Source organism: Anarhichas minor, unplaced genomic scaffold (assembly GCF_050575085.1).
Source record: "Anarhichas minor isolate MPS153535 unplaced genomic scaffold, ASM5057508v1 ptg000003l, whole genome shotgun sequence".
Lineage (NCBI taxonomy): Eukaryota > Metazoa > Chordata > Actinopteri > Perciformes > Anarhichadidae > Anarhichas > Anarhichas minor.
Genome location: NW_027466449.1, coordinates 17,800,018 through 17,819,139, shown reverse-complemented (window position 1 = coordinate 17,819,139; position 19,122 = coordinate 17,800,018). Strand labels below are relative to the sequence as shown.

Below are 19,122 nucleotides of genomic sequence, written 5' to 3'. Positions count from 1 at the left end.
CCAGCAAAAAAAAACAAAAAAAAAAAAACGTATTTTTGTAGGTTTTTACATTCAACAGGTTTTGTTTTTCTCCCCTTTGCCTCTAAGCTACGATATACATTGAATATTTTACGTGTTATGTTCACTATAGCTTCTCAATCGACTTTTTAAAAAATAAAAGAAAATATTCTGAGCCACTATACTGTAAAAAGAATGCTTACTTTTCATACAAGATAATGAGAAAATATATGGAAAAACTAGCCTCGCGGTTCTCTTTGCTGCATATTTACAAGAAAGCCCTGAAACTGCCAATTCCACACGCACTGTCACTACGCGTCTCGTGAATCAACTTTCCCTGCAAATCCATTAACAGTTAATCTCCATCTCGCATTTCATGGGGTGAAATTGTATTTCTGCACAAATTCACCAAAATAAAAGTCCACCAGAGCATCTCTGTACCCACAGTTCTCTCTGGCCATGAGCCAAGCTCTTACCGACACCACTCCAGCCTTTGATCGTCAGTTTAGTGCAACTTCAACAAAGAGTTTCCGCCTCGCGGTTGTACGAATCCAACCAACCTTCAAAGTCTGTCCAGAATCATAAAACATACACAGCGACGCCTTTGAAGTAATTTAAGAAAATCGGTCGCGTGTGTCCGCGAGTTAGTGCGCATCTGTGTCCGTCCACGGTGACGCATCTCATTCTGCTGCATTGTGTATTTTGGGAGACTAGTTATGGCTGCATGCTGAAGGACCTCTCGTGACTCACACTAAAACACAATTACTTTATACTCTTTGGGGCTAATGATAAACCACAGCCGAGTACATCGCTGACCACCCAGCTGGGAAATATTTTGCGATGCGTTTGGCTAACCCATAAGGGCCAACAGAACACACTACCGAGTACATCTCCGTCTCTGCTACGTGGGCAGACTGTATGAAATGTTTTATATGACGAGTTTGAGCCGATTGCCTGCTTACGTCACCTTTTGTTTTTGAGAATGAACGAAGCTGGTTTTACTGCAGCTTGCAGCCCGTTAGTGTCTTGACAGAGATGTAAGGTAATTGTGGGTCGTATTCATTTAATCACACATTACAGCAGGGGTGGTTCAGACACACCTGGCGGAGATCTGCGCTCTGCCGAGTACCCCTTTTTAGTTCATATGAATTCGCAAAAATGTGTTTTGTGAGGTTCCTGAGAACAGGACGAACAGCGGCCGTCGAAAGGTGGAATAGTGCAACGGTCCTAAAGAAAGCATCGGCCTCTAACCTGCTGGTGGAATCTAAGAGCTTCAGATGGAGAGAGACCCGATGGGCTACACGACCAAAAGCGGAGATTCAAATTAAAAGTGGTATCCGGCACTAATAACAGATTCTACCTCAGCTCAGCAAAATGTAAATATGAAAGGAAGCACAAAGACGGGCTTCATGGATAAAAAGTGTATTTAGAGTTAAACAAACACCAGGCAATAAAGCATCCGTTATAGAGACATTAATGTGTAGCCACTGACTGAGACTGGTGTTCCCCCATCGCTGAGACAAGGTCCTTGGCACTCCTCCAAGGAAAGGCAGAGTGACTGACTACATAAGTACCGCACTGCACTTCCCAGTACCACACTTCTACAACAGTGTGTTCAGCACAATAAATCTGCCACAGAGAGCGAGACATTAACAGTCGAGATCACTTCCTTAGTAATGGGGGACCCCCAGAGGTACAGAACCCTCCAATCCCTGACACCCCATTTATTCCATCGGGCAGTGACGACACCCCTCACACAAGAACAGTCCTTTCACTTCAAAATGTTTCTATATAAAATGTCCACGTATAAAAACATGCCTTTGCGCAACGTAGTGCAATTTCATTAGGTGAGTATACCTTTTTCTTCTCCTTTATGTTCTTTTCATTGGCACTTTGTGAAGTTTCTGAACAGAAGAAGCTCATCTGGGACGCGGCGGGAATAAAACTAATTGTTTCAAACTGTGTGAAATGAGACATCATTAACTACCATTACGGCTAACACGTGTGCTCAATATGTCCCGACTTCAAGCCGCCAACTAACAGTCCCTCTGCGGATATCAAGAAGTGACGATCGGTCGTCTTTAACGCGGTATCGGCCGACAGCAGGAGCCACCTTTAGAATAAAGGGCGTCACATGTCGTGAGGCAAATTTAGTTTTTGATATAAACAAATAAATTGAGTTGAAGCAGGTTATCTTGAAAAGATCAAATCTACCGAGTCAGAACAAGTCAACAGTCGTTTTTAAGTCATCCATAAATTCACTACCGGTGTGTAGTTATGCATAATTATCACCATTACAGACGCTGCAGGAGTAGTTTTACGCTGCTGACCAAAGAACAACAAGTTGACTTCTTTCACTGTATTGGTAGAAACACACCTTTAATGCAGCAGAGTATCTTTAAAAAACAAAAAACAAGCTTCTCCATTTGATTTCCTCTCGTCGTTGTACATCTTGGATCATTTATAGAAACGCAACAGGTCATGAACTGGGCTTTAAAAATGGAAGTGTGACATTTTATTGATTGGTGAAAGGGAACTCAAAGAAAAATTACAATCTATAACTATCTAAAAATCGATCACCTATATTTTATCTAAGGCAGCCGTGACAGTTATTTTTGTTCAGGCCACTTCTGAAAAGGTTTTAAAACTTCTATTTGGAAAAAAAAGAATCAAGATCATTCTAAAGGATTAAACACATCCAACGAAAAAACAGCAAAAAAGTCTTGGTTCCTATGACGTCATCTACAAATACATTGGGTAACGTCTCTATTTTAAAACCAAGACATTAATTAAAATGCATGATTCATCATCAGGATGCGATTGTTGGGAAACACTGTTATTCACAGACATACATCCGTCAGGCGCCAAGTTAAAGATTCAAATGGCAGTTATTCATTCATCGGAGGAAACGATCTAAGAAAAACCGAAAAGAACTCTGCCTCAACAACAACAACTCCCCCCTCAAAACTAGACAATAAACGTAATCCTGCCGATTGCACCGTGCAACTAGTAGTTGCTTCCGCATTCACTGCTGAAAATAAAACTCTGTAAGAAATAGATATTTATCAGACATCCGCTGTGGCTTCAGTTATACTCTAAAGACGACTTATTTCTTCAAGGTGCGCGTCTATAAGAGATAATTCATATATTGTGTACGTCTCTGAAAAAATATTCTAAAAAGTCAAGGGGAAACTTTTTTTTGTACCACTTGTGTGTGTGTGTGAGCATCTTTACAACAAGATATTAAAAGACGGTTAGCTGGCTGTGCCGAAGCTGCTTAATGAACAGGAAGTAGGTATTGAACAATATGTAGATAAAGTTAAAGTCTGTGTCCAGGAAGGCTGCAGAAGACGGCGATGCTAGATGTACGATTACACTAAAACTGTTGGTTGTGAGAGAAACGGTGAAAAAACGGATATGCTACAAAAGTGTTATCTGGTGTCATCTTAAAAGAGAAAAGTCATGATTCACCCCATAAACAGTAACTACGTGATGCTCCTATAATGAACATATTACACCAAAAAAGCTTATCTGAAGTCCTTAAACATTGCCTTGAGTTGAGACGTTTTCCTTATTCATGCGTTCAAAAAAAGGTTTCCCAACCTGCCTTTTTTTTTTGCTTTTTTTATCCCCGATTTTACTACACCCCCGTCTCCTCCTCCCCCCCCCCCGGTGGAACAGTCCACCTTCAGCCGTCGCTTCGAGTGAGGGAGAGCTCATTTCTTGGACTCCGGGTGGGTGGGGCTGGATGGATAGTCGGTGAATCTCTGACAGGCTTTTTTCCAGCGACAGGCCGTGCACCACATCTCCTTCTTCTCCATGCCGTACACCTTTCGGCACTTCTTCGCCTCCCCACGGGGTTTCCTTGGTAACAGCAGATGTGACAGCATAAGGACACGCAGACAGACATCCAGACGCCCACACGGGCACAGAGTCACACACGTGTGTGTGTGTGTGTGTGTGTGTGTGTGTGCAATGTGCTCCGAGGCACATTAATACATGTAGCTGTAGGGTCAGGTTCTTCCTTTCAACTAGTCAATATACAGACTGCTTTGTTGTGTGATCTGATCTCTGATGTGCTTCCTGCTTTTTATCAAGCAGCTCAAACTACAGACAAAACAACTTGATCATTTCAACCAATCTGTGGAGTTCAAAGGAATGACAGACAAACAAGCATGGCCACTACATCCCCCGAACCCCAAACCATGACCGCTACATCCCCCGAACCCCAAACCATGACCGCTACATCCCCCGAACCCCAAACCATGACCGCTACATCCCCCGAACCCCAAACCATGACCGCTACATCCCCCGAACCCCGAACCATGACCGCTACATCCCCCGAACCATGACCGCTACATCCCCCGAACCATGACCGCTACATCCCCCGAACCATGACCGCTACATCCCCCGAACCATGACCGCTACATCCCCCGAACCATGACCGCTACATCCCCCGAACCCCAAACCATGACCGCTACATCCCCCGAACCCCAAACCATGACCGCTACATCCCCCGAACCCCAAACCGCTACATCCCCGGAACCCTAAAACACAAACATGACTTCTACATCCCCGGAACCCTAAACCATGGCTGCTACATCCTCGGAACCCTAAACCATGGCCGCTACATCCCCGGAACCCCAAACCATGGCCGCTACATCGCGGGAACCCTAAAACACAAACATGACTTCTACATCCCCGGAACCCTAAACCATGGCTGCTACATCCTCGGAACCCTAAACCAAGGCCGCTACATCCCCGGAACCCTAAACCATGGCCGCTACATCCCCGGAACCCCAAACCACGGCCGCTACATCCCCGGAACCCCAAACCACGGCCGCTACATCCCCGGAACCCCAAACCACGGCCGCTACATCGCGGGAACCCCAAACCATGACCTCTACATCCCCGGAACCCCAAACCATGACCGCTACATCGCTGGAACCCCAAACCATGACCTCTACATCCCCGGAACCCTAAACCATGATCGCTACATCCTCGGAACCCTAAACCATGGCCGCTACATCCTCGGAACCCTAAACCATGGCCGCTACATCCCCGGAACCCTAAACCATGGCCGCTACATCCCCGGAACCCTAAACCATGGCCGCTACATCCCCGGAACCCTAAACCATGGCCGCTACATCCCCGGAACCCTAAACCATGGCCGCTACATCCTCGGAACCCTAAACCATGGCCGCTACATCCCCGGAACCCTAAAACACGGCCGCTACATCCTCGGAACCCTAAAACACAACCTCTACATACCTGGTTCCTGGTGTAGTTTTAGTAGGCGGCGTCAGTAAAGCGTTGGCCGCATCGGCCGGCTGTCGCTTTTCTCCGAGGCCCCGGGTGTTCACAGCCCCCTGAAAGAGTGGAAGGGCATCATGAGAGGATCGCTCAATATGACGCAAATACTACATACTTTATTGACAAAGACGTACAGAGAGACACCAATTAACCACTCCGTGATAAACATGGGCTAAACCTTTGTGTCAACAAGCAAACGAGTCATTTCTGACCCGTTTTCAGTTTATTTCTGGAGAATACATAACGCAGCACAATCAGCCGTTTGTGTTTGTCCACGATACACGACGGAGGAAAATAAAATCACTCAACTCGTTCCTTTAATTTACCAATTTGGCGTTCTCGCTTCCCATTCATTAAATTGGCACACTTTAGGATCCTCCTCGCCCCGCGAATAAGCACCGATGTTAATGTCGAGGAGACAAATCCAACTTAAAGGTTAACAAACAAATTCTTGGAACAGAGTTTTGGTGAGTTTCTGTGTCGTTTCTTTAGGGTTTGAATGAGGTTTGTTTTACAACGATTGAACACGGCGCCAAACAGACACGCGAGTGGACTCCACGTAAAATACTATTAAATCTAAATGTATATGCAGAATAGAGTCCTAAAAGCAGGCAGTGAGTCAGAATTTTTGCACTTTCGGTTCCCTCGTCTAGAAGGCAATGTTATTCTTGGTATAATACCCTGAATATATAAATCGCTGAAGCAATAAAATGATATAAAATATGTCATTAGATACCAGTCATGAATTTGAGCTTTTACGAGTCTTGAAAAAGGTGGACTAAAAATCATAAAAGTGGTGTTCGTGACGATTATCTTTCTGAAACAAACAAACTTTGATGATTATTTTCTGACATAATCCAAAATAACTTTACAACAATAAGTCATCCCTGCAACTCACTTAACGAGTCTAAAGAGTGCAGCTGCTCACACTGATCAGTTCAATCTGCTCCAGCCTGATGTAAACCTGTATGGGCTGCCTTAAAGACCCGCCACAGTTAAAAATCAATTCATATAAAACTCACCCGTGCGTGTTTTATCTTTGACGAGGAGCGCTCACATTCGGTCGTTTCCTTTGTGTCCCAGCAGTGGTTTCCCGTCAGTTTTATTATCGATTTTAAGACCCTTTTATTGGTCTGTAAATCTTTAAAGAGTTCCGTGTCTGAGGGACGCCTGATGTGCTTTTAAGATACAATATGTGGCCCCTGGATCCCTCCGGTCCTTTGACTGTCTGCTGGCTGTCCCACGAGCCCAGACTGATTCACGGCGGTGCTACTGAAGCCGCTGTGGCCCCCGGCCTTTAAAACCGTCTGCTAGAGAGCAGAACATCTAAATGATGTTCGAGAGCATTCTAAAGTTTTTACCTGCATCGTTCTTTTAATCCTAAACTTTCACTTTTTTTATTCATACCTAAAATCACATTCATCTTACATGAAGAGCAACGATATGATATAATGTAATGTTACGGCTGCTTTTACATTTGGGTTTTTGTGTCACTAGAAATGGCAGCGTCCCAGTAAAAGTAATTGTACAACCCGAGTGACAAACATCTTGAATCGGACGCATAAAAGTGCTTATTTATTGACCGTTGAGCTTCCGAAGCGCCAGAGGGCGGACAAACTAAATATACTGCGAAGAATCAAGACAAGTGTAACTCATGTCTCATTTTCATGGACTACTTTATCGCCTTTAAGCAAACCATGTAAGGAAAGTATGACACGCATCACAATGAAACTAAATTAGTTTTGTCTCCAAAATAGAGTCAAAAGTAGATTTTTACGACCTCCCGTGTCTAAAACATTTAAAAACAAACTGGCCGTGTTTGTAAAATCCTCAGACACGTTTATCGATGAAACTATTTGCGACGGTCACGTCTGAAAGTTGACCAAGAGTCACAACAACTTAGTCTTTTCTGGCGCATGCCGACGAGCAGAACCCACGATGTGCCGTTTAAAGACAGACTGATGTCTCGGTATTTAACAGATGTGTTAAAAAGCAGGAAGAGTGAAAAACAAAACGGTGACAAAAAGCTTTTGAGTGGAAACAGGAGAGATGTTAAGATTAAAAAAATGAAAAGGCGTGAGATTAACCTCACTCACCGGGACGCCTTTGGAAATGACACGAGGGGGTGTCCACGACGCACTGAGGTCGTTCCCAGTCCCAGGCCCGGTCCCAGTACCTAACCCAGCCAGCTCAGGACCCACTGGGATACTCACTGGAGCAGTGGCCTGGAACATGGACGACAACCACCCCGCCATAGAGAGGGGGGGGAGGAGGGGGGGGGACAGTGCAGATAGAAACAGAGAGGAGCAGAATACAGGAACAAATAAAGATCATGTAATGAGCAGGGAAGGCATTCATTTTCTCACCTCTACATCTGAAACGCTGACTTCACATAAACTCTGATCAGGTGTCAAAAACAACATGTCGTCTACAAATGAACACAACCTGTGGGAGCATTGAGATCATTAAACAGCGTGAAGAAGTTAGCAGCATCGGGTAGAAGAGTGCAGCTCGATGAGAGTAGTTGTACTTTCACAGCGCTTACATACTTTAGAGTGCATTTTGTGTTGCCAAACAACCGTCAACATACGCGAAAGGACCGAGTCCAATGTTTGGTTAAAAATATAAAGCTTTTTAGATGAAATAATGCGTCTCTCCCAGCTGAAACCAGAGCTTCTTTTTTTTTTTACCTCCAAGGGCATGCAAGTGAGGAAAGCACATGAATTTGTGCAGTTAGAAGAAGAAGAGGAACGAGGAGGAGGAGGAGGCATGGATACCCAACGCTGCCACAAAGCAGTTTAAAGCAGGAATTTGAGATTAAATGACTTTAAAACATATTCAGACTTCTTCGTGTGAACTTATGATAATATTTTTGCAAGAAAGTTTCTTTTCTTCCCTTCCTCTCCGACATGAACGCCCACACTGGTGGAGGAGTTAAGTCACTCTGACCTTTCTTTCCCACACTGATCTCAAAATCTGAGTCCATGAGATAGAAAATCTGAAACTTTGCGGCTCTGCAGCAAACACACTGCTTTATGTGTTCCTGGTGTTTTTAGGGGCATCGCAATAGAGAAGTGGTTCGCAACCAACGTTCTTTTCAATAAAGAACGTTGATTTAATTCTTTAAAAAGACATTTAATACGCTGAATTGCTATTTTGATGATTTATTCTGCGCATTTGTTACTTGTAAGCCTGTTAACGATACAAGTACGGTGGGCTTCAAGGCTGCAATAGCATCATTTCTTTTAGAAATCTAATTTGAGTGTCTGTGTCCAGCGCTCGTGTGAATTACCTGGTAGGCGTGGTCGGTCTGGATGTGGTAGAACACGGAGGGAGCCGACTGGCTGAGCATCGTGGGGGCGGGGCTCTGCGGGACGCTCACGTTGATGTGCTCGGAGTGAGAGACGGCGGCGAGCGGCGAGGGGAAGGCGGGCGGAGGGGCGCTCGTGGTGGGGGAGGTGGGCGTGAGGCTGGACAGGCCCTCCGTCAGGCTGTCCATGTTGACCTCGATCTCCGTGTAGTAGAAGTCCTCCTCCCCATCGCTGTAGTCAGAGTCGCTGCCCCGCCTGAGGAGAGGAGCAATTATAAACTCCTCAGGACGTCATGAGTTAAAGTTCTCTTTGATCCATTTTTATTCGTTAGGTAGTTCGAAAGCCTGTTTTTCCATTTCATGCCCGATTCATAACATTGAAAATATAATTTATGAAATACTCAATGGAAATGATCTCTACGAGGCTTCAGGAAACTAAATTTGAGAGAAGTTGAGAATGTAAATTTACCCAAAATACCCTTCTTTCATTTGAAATGCAGCAGCCATTTTTAATCTCTTGCTCAGATCCACGATCTCAATCGGAAAGTCCTCAGAATTATTCTAAAGACTGCTGACTGTGCATTTACTCTCATTCTGTTCAAAGAACAATTCTGTGTACTAAAAATAATACAACTGTACACTGGATGGTTTAAATGTTCAGTATAGTTTTGAAACTAAATTTAAATTTCTCATTTTAGTTAAAACTGGATTTTTCCCCAATATGATTTTTTTTAACGGTAAACATGCAAGCCGTAATCAAAACATTAAAGCTACATTTTAAACACTAACTTGGGGGAATTGTCTTTCAGTTATTTGAACAGAGTTCAGGAAGAAGTTCCTCGTCCCAGCAGCAGAGGGCAGTAAAGGCCAGTTTGAAGAAGGGACAATAACTGAGGATGTTTAACTGCTGCATGGAGTAACAGGAGTCTCTCCCTCTCCCCGCTTGCTTTTACTATTAAATTAACATAAAATCATCATTATGATTTCAAATATTTGTGCAAAGTTATGCCATGTAGTTATATTCAGTGATCTTTTAAGCATTGTGATGCAAAAGTATCTATTTATTGGGCAAAATACCTCTGAAAGGCACAAGATGCACGTCTAAAGAATCTGTAATACACAAAGTCAGCTGGACGGACGTGAAGGCAGCTTTTAGGACACCGTGGTGGCTAAACGGTGGAATTACAACTTCCTGTTCCGTCACGTGATTGCGCCCAAAAAGACTATTTCCAGCAGACTTGCATTGGGAAAGAAGCTTCTGGGACACAGCGGATCATGTTGGATGCGGAACGTCTACGGGTCATTTTATACTGTGAAGTCCTCCTGCACCACTAGAGACACTTTCATGGGAATGAACGCTGCGTCTTAGTTCTCTTTAAACATCCACGAGTTGAACAGCATCCAATCTGTGACCAGTATAATGTGGGTCACTGTTCTTGTTTTACTAGATCACAGTTTAACACGACCACCCTGAAGCTGTGGACAAAGATTCACTGGAGTGACCCCTAACGCAGTGAAGGTCTTTAAAGATAAAAACAAAGCCTGTGTTGTTAAAAAATAATAATTTCACATAATCAAAAATAATGTGCTTTCTACCCCAAAAAAATCTGTTATTTTAGATAAAATAATCCTTCGGTGTTTCACTATTGCAAAGTTTAAATGTTTAATATTTTGTAATAATCTTCATCAGGTTAACATTACATTTCTAAATTACAATTTTAAACTACAAGTGCCTGACGGTATATCTATCATTGACAAAGCGCTATTAAAAGTAAAATAAATAAATTAAAAAAAAAAAATAATTATATATATATATATATATATATATATATATATATATATATATATATATATATATATATATATATATATATATATATATATATATATATATATATATATATAGTTTTTTTAAATGAGAATGTATTCAAAACACAGAAATGACATGTTATATTGGTCACATGGTTTTGGAACAAACTATCTTTTTAGTTGTGGGGGGATTTTAAGTTGGTACAGTTGACAACTTTTGCAGACATGAACTTATATTTAAATGTGAAACTCAATTAAAAATAAGTTTTGTAACAATTGTGAAAAGTGTATTTACTTAAATAAATAGAATCCCAACTACAATGTTTTATAAATAATTATTTCCCTCAATTGAAAAATAGACTTCGCAAAAACTGTCAATTTAGGAACAGCACGACAACTTCAAGCTAAATGAAACGGTGTACAAAATGTTTGTCTGATCTTATAATATGCTTTCCACTTAGAGAACGACTCAAACCTTTAAATAATGTCAGAGTCACAATGAAGATCATCTATGTGACTCGAACAGATCACACTGCCTGGTGCATGCGTTCCGCTATGACTGTTGTGACGTCACCCATTGGTTTGTGGACCGACGTTTTAAAGCCTCAAGTTCAAAATATTCTAATATTTACATTTGACATTCTGACACATTAAGAGACTTGAAGAAACAAAGATAGTGGGTCAATAATTTGAGTTCTGCGTGTGTTGGTTTTCCTGTGAAGACTCACCCCAGGTGGGCGCTGCGGATGTGTCTCTGGATCCCTAAGGAGGTGCTGAGGACCTTTTCACAGTTCTTCCACAAGCACTTGAACATCACCTTCATGGAGTTCTGAAAGACACGTCAACCACAAAACAAAACAGCACGAGTCAAACGAGATGCTTTATTCATTTAATCCTTCAACACTGGGAAAACATCAGCTGCCAGTGGTGGTAGAAACGGTGATGAAACCAAACACATGATCTGCAGAACAGTCCTGAATGGTAAACAGGGGGTTTATGCAGAGTGTACTGCCACGTTCCTGTGTGTGGATCTCATCGGCAGCCTCAACATAAAGGCCTTCATGGGGGACCGAGTGCCACACTACAAGGGACCAGACACTACACCTCATTAGAGAGCTATTAGAGCAGCAAGCCTATAAACATAGAAACCAGATATGTGACAAGTTCAGACAGTCAGAGTAAAAGAGAAAGAGAGGGGACAATGAAACTGTACCCTTCTCTGTCTACCTCGTGTACGTTCATGTTCACTGATCGATGAGCAGACTCATTTACTATTTTGACTCTTCCTGCCGTCTGTGCACGTTGTGAGCCGAGGTGAACAAAATCCATCTTACTGGGAACAGTTTGGCGTTCGGGTGCAGCACAACAGAGAGAGTCTAACGGACATTGGGCAGTTTTTTCGTGGACATTTGACCAATACACAAATGGAGGCTGAGAAGTGACGCCAATGAGGAAGTCCTAAAACCTGCATTCTCTCTAGTGACCACCAGGGGGCGACTCCTCTGGTTGTATAGAAGTCTATGAGAAAATGACTCTACTTCTCTCTTGATTTATTACCTCAGTAAACATTGTAAACATGAGTTTATGGTCTCAATCTCTAGTTTCAAGTCTTCTTCAATACAGCATGATGTTCATTTAGTAAATGATGTCCATTTAGAGTCAAACAGACCATAAAGCAGGGGATGCTTTAGGGCGGGGCTACCTTCTGACAGGTTGTTACCAGCGATGTATACAGCTGATGAGCTCAGGTGTTTCCACTCTGCCCCACCCACCTCCAATACCTGCAGGGAAAGCAGCCACAACAGAAACAGGCAGACGGGGCAGAGAAGGTTGTCCCCTTCCAACTCCCCTGCAGAATAAAGTCAATGCCTAATCCCAGTCACATAATAAGGTTGGCAGTCCTTCCACCCAATCCTCAAACACAGACAGTGGACCCCGGTCAGTGTGGCCAAACACCAGAACATTTGGGCTAAACCCTGTGCAGCTAAAATCAACCATGGTGGCCCATCTTCCCAGTCCTCAGTAGTATAGGAGCGCAAAAGAAACTCGAGCGCCAAAGCGCCTCGACTCTGTGATAATGAAAGTGACAAGACTGGTTATGTCTCATACCTAGCAGTTTCACTTTGGGTCATCAGCTGAGAAGAACAACTTGATCCCTGGTCACTTCGTATGACTCTGGGGATGCCAAATAGCTAGTAATTGCATCAGGGCCTTACTCAGTTATTGTGCGCAAAGGTTACGCTGCCGAGTACCTGGTGCTTTGACGGGTAACCGCCAGCAAACACTGGCTACCAGACTTAGCACGGGGCAGCAGCCCCACACCATCAGTGATTAGAGACTTAAACTGCTGACTGACAGCTGGAATCGGCTGCTATGGAGCTGCTTTAATGAGCCGATACAGATTACCAGTCAGCTGACACGTGCTACTGGATTCCACAGCTCCTCTAAGGATGGAGCTCTCTGTTCACTCTGCAGATCACAAACATCACACTGCAACAGCAAAGTCTGCTCAGTCTGACCAATTTATTGGCTGAGCAATCCGCTCAAACAGTGAGAGAAAAAACAAAACGCCATCCGGATCCGTCTCATTAAACCATCTCTGACTAACCACAACTTTGCATTCTGCAACACCATCTTTTCCTGCTTGGCCTCATGCCGCAACCGCTCATTTGCTCGTCCACGCTTTTCTATCTCAATCTTTCCCAGAAAGAAAACTAACAAAAGCAATTATTCTTGCTGCTCAAAAGGTAAGGTTCCCCGATTGAACTTATAGTTCCTGTGCTGCTATTCACTGACCCCGGGCCCTCTTGTTTAGCAACCAGCAGCCCTTTCTCAACCAACTGCAGTTCAACCATCGCCTTTACATTTTCCTCAAGCCTTGACAAAAGAGGGAGATGCACACAACCAAGCAAATTAACAAATTATTTATTAACTTAAAGGCACCATGAGAGGCAAGCTTAACCTAACATCGGCATTTGGAGTCAGTGATTTCAGCAGTGTAGGTGAGTGCACGAGTGGAAAGTGTGAATGCAATGTTGGATAATGTAGAAACAAACCATCTTCTCCACCAGAAACCAAAATGGGTGTCGCAGGGAGGAGAGCAGAGCTAACTGAGCTCAAAGAGGGTTTTTAAAAGAGATGCACTGGGACACACAGGGCCCATCATGTGTTGCCAATGTTGCTGATGAGCTCAGGTGTTTCCACTCTGCTGATGACCCTCTGCCACGCCCACCTGCAATACCTGCAGGAGAAAGCAGCCACGCAAACACTGACCTCTTTCTGAACCTCTGATCCTCAAGAGCAGAGTTTTGTCAATGTTTGGCACTGATGACCTGATTCCTACAATAAAACCGGGATAACTCGGTTCATGAGGGAGGGAGGAAGGAGGGAGGGAGGGAGGACGGAAGGAGGAAGGGAGGAAGGAGGGAGGACGGAAGGAGGAAGGGAGGAAGGAGGGAGGAAGGAAGGAGGAAGGGAGGAAGGAGGGAGGACGGAAGGAGGAAGGGAGGAAGGAGGGAGGAAGGAAGGAGGAAGGGAGGAAGGAGGGAGGAAGGAAGGAGGAAGGGAGGAAGGAGGGGAGGAGGGAGGGAGGAAAGGAAGGAAGGAGGGAAGGAAGGAAGGAGGGAGGGAGGCAAGGAAGGAGGGAAGGAAGGAGGGAGGGAAGGAAGGAGGGAGGAAGGAGGGAAGGAAGGAAGGAGGGAAGGAAGGAAGGAGGGAGGAAGGGAGGAAGGAGGGAGGGAGGGAAGGAAGGAGGGGAGGGAAGGAAGGAAGGAAGGAGGGAGGAAGGAGGGATGGAAGGAAGGAGGAAGGGAGGAAGGAGGGAGGGAAGGAAGGAAGGAGGGAAGGAAGGAAGGAGGGAGGAAGGAAGGGAGGGAAGGAAGGAAGGAGGGAGGGAAGGAAGGAAGGAGGGAGGGAAGGAAGGAAGGAAGGTTCTTTATTTTTTATTCATTTTCTCTTTCTGCTCGCAGCTGTCCGATGAGCAGGCACGGACCTGCAGGTGTGTGTGTGTGTGTGTGTGTGTGTGTGTGTGTGTGCTGTCACTACCTTTCAGCAGCCTCTGGAGGACGAAGGCAAAGAAAACACCGAGCGAGGGAAGTGAGAGCCGAGAACAGGTTTATTCCTCAATGGTTGTGTTGACTCTCTCCTACACTACTATTCCTTTGAACTCACCGACGTGTCGCTCACTCTTCATTTTATACAACATGAACCATTAAAGGTCTCGAGTGCTGCTGGCTTAATGCACGCCCCCGCCACGCTGTTTAAAACTACGCTCCTGGTACAAATGAACCAGCAAAGCTAGCCTTTAATCCCACAAACAATCACAAATCACTTAATTCCCTAAGCGTTTTTCTTGCATCTTAACACTGTTACAGTAAGACTGGTGATTGCCATGTTTACTAATCCTCTTAAGCAAACAGCCTACAATCCGACGGGCAGCTGCTCACGGAGGGTTTACACCTCTGTGGGGTGGGCGGCCGGCTGCATTGCGTCACGGAGCTCCCCGGTTAGCTCACGTTTTAGCCCTCGTCCACACAATCTGGACTTTAAAGCACGTTCCCGCAAAGGTTTGGGGCTGTCCCACTTCCTCTCTCTCTCTCACACATTTTAAGCTCGTCATTGACACTTTCCGTAAGTCCACCGTTTCTGCAGACTTTGCATTGAATTACCCACAATTCATAGCGTTGTGACGTTAAACACGGGTTTACCAGGAGAAGCCGGAGGAGTTAAAAAAAAGAAAGAAAGGGGAAACAAATGTTCAGCCTGGTTTATTCAATTTACACAGAACCATTCATGATTTAAGATGAAATTAGAGACTACATTACACAGTTGGTCCATTTGTTTTGACCGTTCCCTGACCTTCAAATCAGGGAGTAAAAACATGTCAAATAAACACCCACAATTGCACATAACATGTCATGACTTTGTCAAGTTAACGTGATATGTCGCAGCAAAATTGGTATTTATACCATTCCGAGCCCCTTGCAGTCTCTCACAGTCAACCAGCCATCAGTTGAATCCCTGAGGGTTCAGGGTTTAAGGCCTTAGGGGGGACGTTTGGGATTGGGCCCAATGTGTGTGTGTGTATTCCTCCCTGCGTCTTTCCTCCTTCATTTCCTGTCTGCTTATCTACGGTATGTCCGAGGGTCTCTGGCAGCATCGTCCTCGGGAGTCTTTGTGGTTTTTATACATTCGGCCGCTCAATAATCTTCACGGCTGCACAACTCCAGGGGAGCTGGAAATCACAAAACTCCCACATATTGTACAGCGTGTGAGCTCTCCTCTGTCACTGTACGGCCATACAGGAGACACGGAGATTGATTTCTCCTCTTGTTGCTACCATGACGACTGCTCTAAACCCTCCGAGTCCTGGTTTTTATGCATCCCTTGAACCTTTTGTTATGTCCTGCTGTTCATGCCTCCCTCCTGACTCAATATCTCCCCTCCCTGAAAAGACTGAAATACGGGATGGAAAGCTTCTTGAGATTGAAAACACTTTGATGTTCTGGTCTGTTTCCAAAAGTAAAAAAACTAAATGAGAGGGAGAGAAGTGAAAGGGAGAACGTAATCCATCATCCACACAAGCAGAGAGCGCCGGGCCTCGTGTCCGAGGGTGTTAGACTGCACGGTGCTTACGTTTTCCAAGGTCTCTCCCTGCTACTGCTTTATAGAAATAACAAGAAAAGCACACCAGAGTTGTTTCTGTACAACTGTGGCGCTGACGTTCTACTCGGCATGCACGCTCGTTTTTTGGGGATTCAAGTTAAAAGTGGAATGGACCGCATCTGGGGCTGCTGCGTTCAGCACAAAACCACGGCTGAGTCAAGAAACTGTACCGACTGTGGGGGTCAAATTATTATTTAATGTATTATCTTCATGATATATATGTGTACGCTCTGTATACACGTGTACAGATGTTGAAGTTCTCATCTACGTTTTAAAATGAAATTCTGTCCAAATTACCTTCATTTTACAAAATATCTCGCAAAAACAACTACAAATGCTCAACGGTCCTGTAGGTGGCGATAAAGATGACGTCAACAACACGTCAAACACCAGAGAAGAAGATTCTGAGCATGCTCGGTGAGCTTATTGTCCTTTGGCAGTGTAAACAAACTGTTAACTATAGTAAAGCAAAGCTAATCACTTATTTTTTCTTACAATTTTGATATTTGGTGCGATGGCAAAAATGAAAAGTGACTCGTATGTGGACTGATGATGAAGTGGAGTCGCCACTTAGCCTCACTTTACAAAATAAGGCGATGAAAGCCCAAGAAGTAACCAGATAGTGCGCACAGATACTTAAAAACCTACCCTGTAGTAGGCGTTTTCAAAGATATGCGTTTTAGTGATCTAAACATCTGTTTGCCTTATTGACAAGAGGCCAAAACATCTGTATACGTGTAGACTTAGTCTTATTGCAGGTGTTCGTGTTGAATAATATGCAGATGTGTTTTCTGATCTGCTCATCTGCTTCGTCACAAACAAGCACTTCCCAATTACTTCACAATAAAAGCCCTCCTGCTGTTCAGGAGTCATAATTAATCATTAAGCCCAAACTTTTCATCTGCATCATTGCGGTACAGAACGTAGCATACGGACAACATCCATCTTTACCTTTCGCTTCCTTGGTATCGGGTCCTCGAACATGAAGTGCGTGTTCTCCGCCACATCCTCGACGACATCGTAGCCCTGGGACGAGAGCAGGAAGTTCTTGTTGGCGTTGTTGGAGAGAGGCGGGGACGGCGTGGAGGGCACCGATTGGTCGCTGGCGTCCCAGCTCCAGTTGCCGCTGGTCGAGCTGCTGTAGCTGGCCGACAGCACCTCTTTCCAAGCCCTGCTGGCCGGCTCTGGGACTGCAGTTCAAAGAATGCACACCGTTAACTTCAGATATAAAAAGAGGAGGTTTCATATCTGGAGAAATGTGAGCGTGAGTTACGTTCGGCCAAGGAATCTCTAGATGTTGTTGTTCATTGTGTACACATCAAATATATTGCTCTTCTGGACATTTGTGGGAGAGGTCTCCTCTGTTGCTCTCTCAGAGGTTTCTTTCTTATTTTTTTTATTGTACACGTTTTTCCTTTTAGGATGCGAGGGTCCAAGGACGGAGGATGTCGTTGGTTGTACAGATTGTAAAGCCCTCTGAGGCAAATTTGTGATTTTTGATTTTGGGCCATACAAATAAATTGAATTGAATTGAATCGATGAGCCGCGCTGCTCGCGGTCCATGTGTCACGTGGGTTAAGATGTCAACGGTTATGTCAGCTTTCGGTTTCTTCAGAAATGTGAATTTCTTTTAAGTGCAAAATTCGCGTTTTTGCTGTGGTGACAGGAGAAATATAAAATAATAAAACCACAGTAAATATGTTAAAGAACATTATGCTGGGACCAAGGCTGCTCGGCAACACAGTTCAGTCACAACTCAAAAGGACAGTATAGCTGTTACTACCAACTCTGAATGAATTATATTACATTTACAGTTTCCTAAAACACATGTAGGTCTAAACCTCATGTTCAGTCTCATATGGAGCCAATAAACACTTCTGTTTAAAAAAAATATATATATTTTCATTCTCAAGATATGTCCCATACATTACCAATAGAGTGAAAATTGGTAGAATCGTGTTTTTAGTGGAGTTTCCCGACCGTAATATAATACCGCTGCCTCAAAAAGTCCCCAAACATAAACTTTATCTCCTCTGAATTAAAAACCATTACAGTGTGCATAACAATCCTGACCCAAATCCTAACTCCGTAATGGAAATGTAAAACCTCTCAAAAGCCTTAAACCACGAGAGCCTCTTTAATGCACACATTCTAATATCTTTAATATCTTTTATACAGTCTATACTCTACTTTCCTGACATGTTTTCATTTAACTATACTGAACTCTGCCTATTAAGCCCAACACGGCTTTAATTTCCCGGACAAGGTTCCATATTATTCCTCTAAGTCTTGACCCACAAACCTTTTCTTTACCCTTTGGCCTTTTGACCGATCCAATGATGCTCGAGCTCAAAGACTGGATAATCTGACTGTCACTGTGGCAAAACATGGTCAAAAAAAAGACCAAACCTAAACCCCAACATGGAGCAAAGCTTAACATCATGTAGCTATGTTGGGAATTTACATATATTTGCTAGAATGTAAGGAGCTGAATCCCAGTTTATACTTAACATAACATGTGCACAGACTTCGGCCTCGGGCTAAACACATAAGAGAGGAACAAATCACAGCATGGCCGCTGCAACTTCAAATGTAAAAGATACAATATGGGGATATGGCGTGCTATCGCTAAAGCATTTTAACGTTAGCATTCACCCAAACCTGCAGAGACGTTTTCAAAAAGCCTTGAACAACCTGCGATGAGTGAAAGACATAAACCGACATCCTCTCTCTGCAGCACTTTGTGTGGAGAAAGCTTTCTAATCGAGATTAGCTCCTCACGAACCCACAGCGTCCTCTGACAACAGATCAAATGATGCCGACATCTACGATGAACACTCACATCGCTTTAGATTTATTTCAAATGGGAGGCGATATGAGATATAAACCGCTTTGTGGTGCCTCGCTGAGAGCAATAACAGTCGCCTTGGGTTTACTGCTGACTCAATAAAGTAATACAAGTCAGACAGGACTTTGACTGTCTGGTAGGGTTGGTATGGTGATGCTAGAAACAGCGAAAGGAGCTGTGG

General features: G+C 44.0%; 1 protein-coding gene across 2 annotated transcripts in view; it reads right to left on the bottom strand.

Moving 5' to 3' along the window:
* Positions 1 to 2,355: 2,355 nt before the first annotated feature.
* The window catches only part of slc2a4rg (SLC2A4 regulator), a 40,941-nt gene continuing 24,174 nt past the window's right edge, over positions 2,356 to 19,122 (bottom strand). The window contains exons 4-9 of one of the 2 annotated variants that reach the window (XM_076100989.1): positions 17,045 to 17,283; positions 11,158 to 11,258; positions 8,603 to 8,876; positions 7,407 to 7,535; positions 5,269 to 5,366; positions 2,356 to 3,861 (exon numbers count right to left, since the gene is read on the bottom strand). In XM_076100989.1, the coding sequence (XP_075957104.1) occupies positions 3,714 to 3,861; positions 5,269 to 5,366; positions 7,407 to 7,535; positions 8,603 to 8,876; positions 11,158 to 11,258; positions 17,045 to 17,283 (989 nt within the window). In that variant the 3' untranslated portion in view covers positions 2,356 to 3,713. The remainder of the gene's footprint in view (positions 3,862 to 5,268; positions 5,367 to 7,406; positions 7,536 to 8,602; positions 8,877 to 11,157; positions 11,259 to 17,044; positions 17,284 to 19,122) is intronic. The other variant, XM_076100997.1, reaches the window with a different exon arrangement.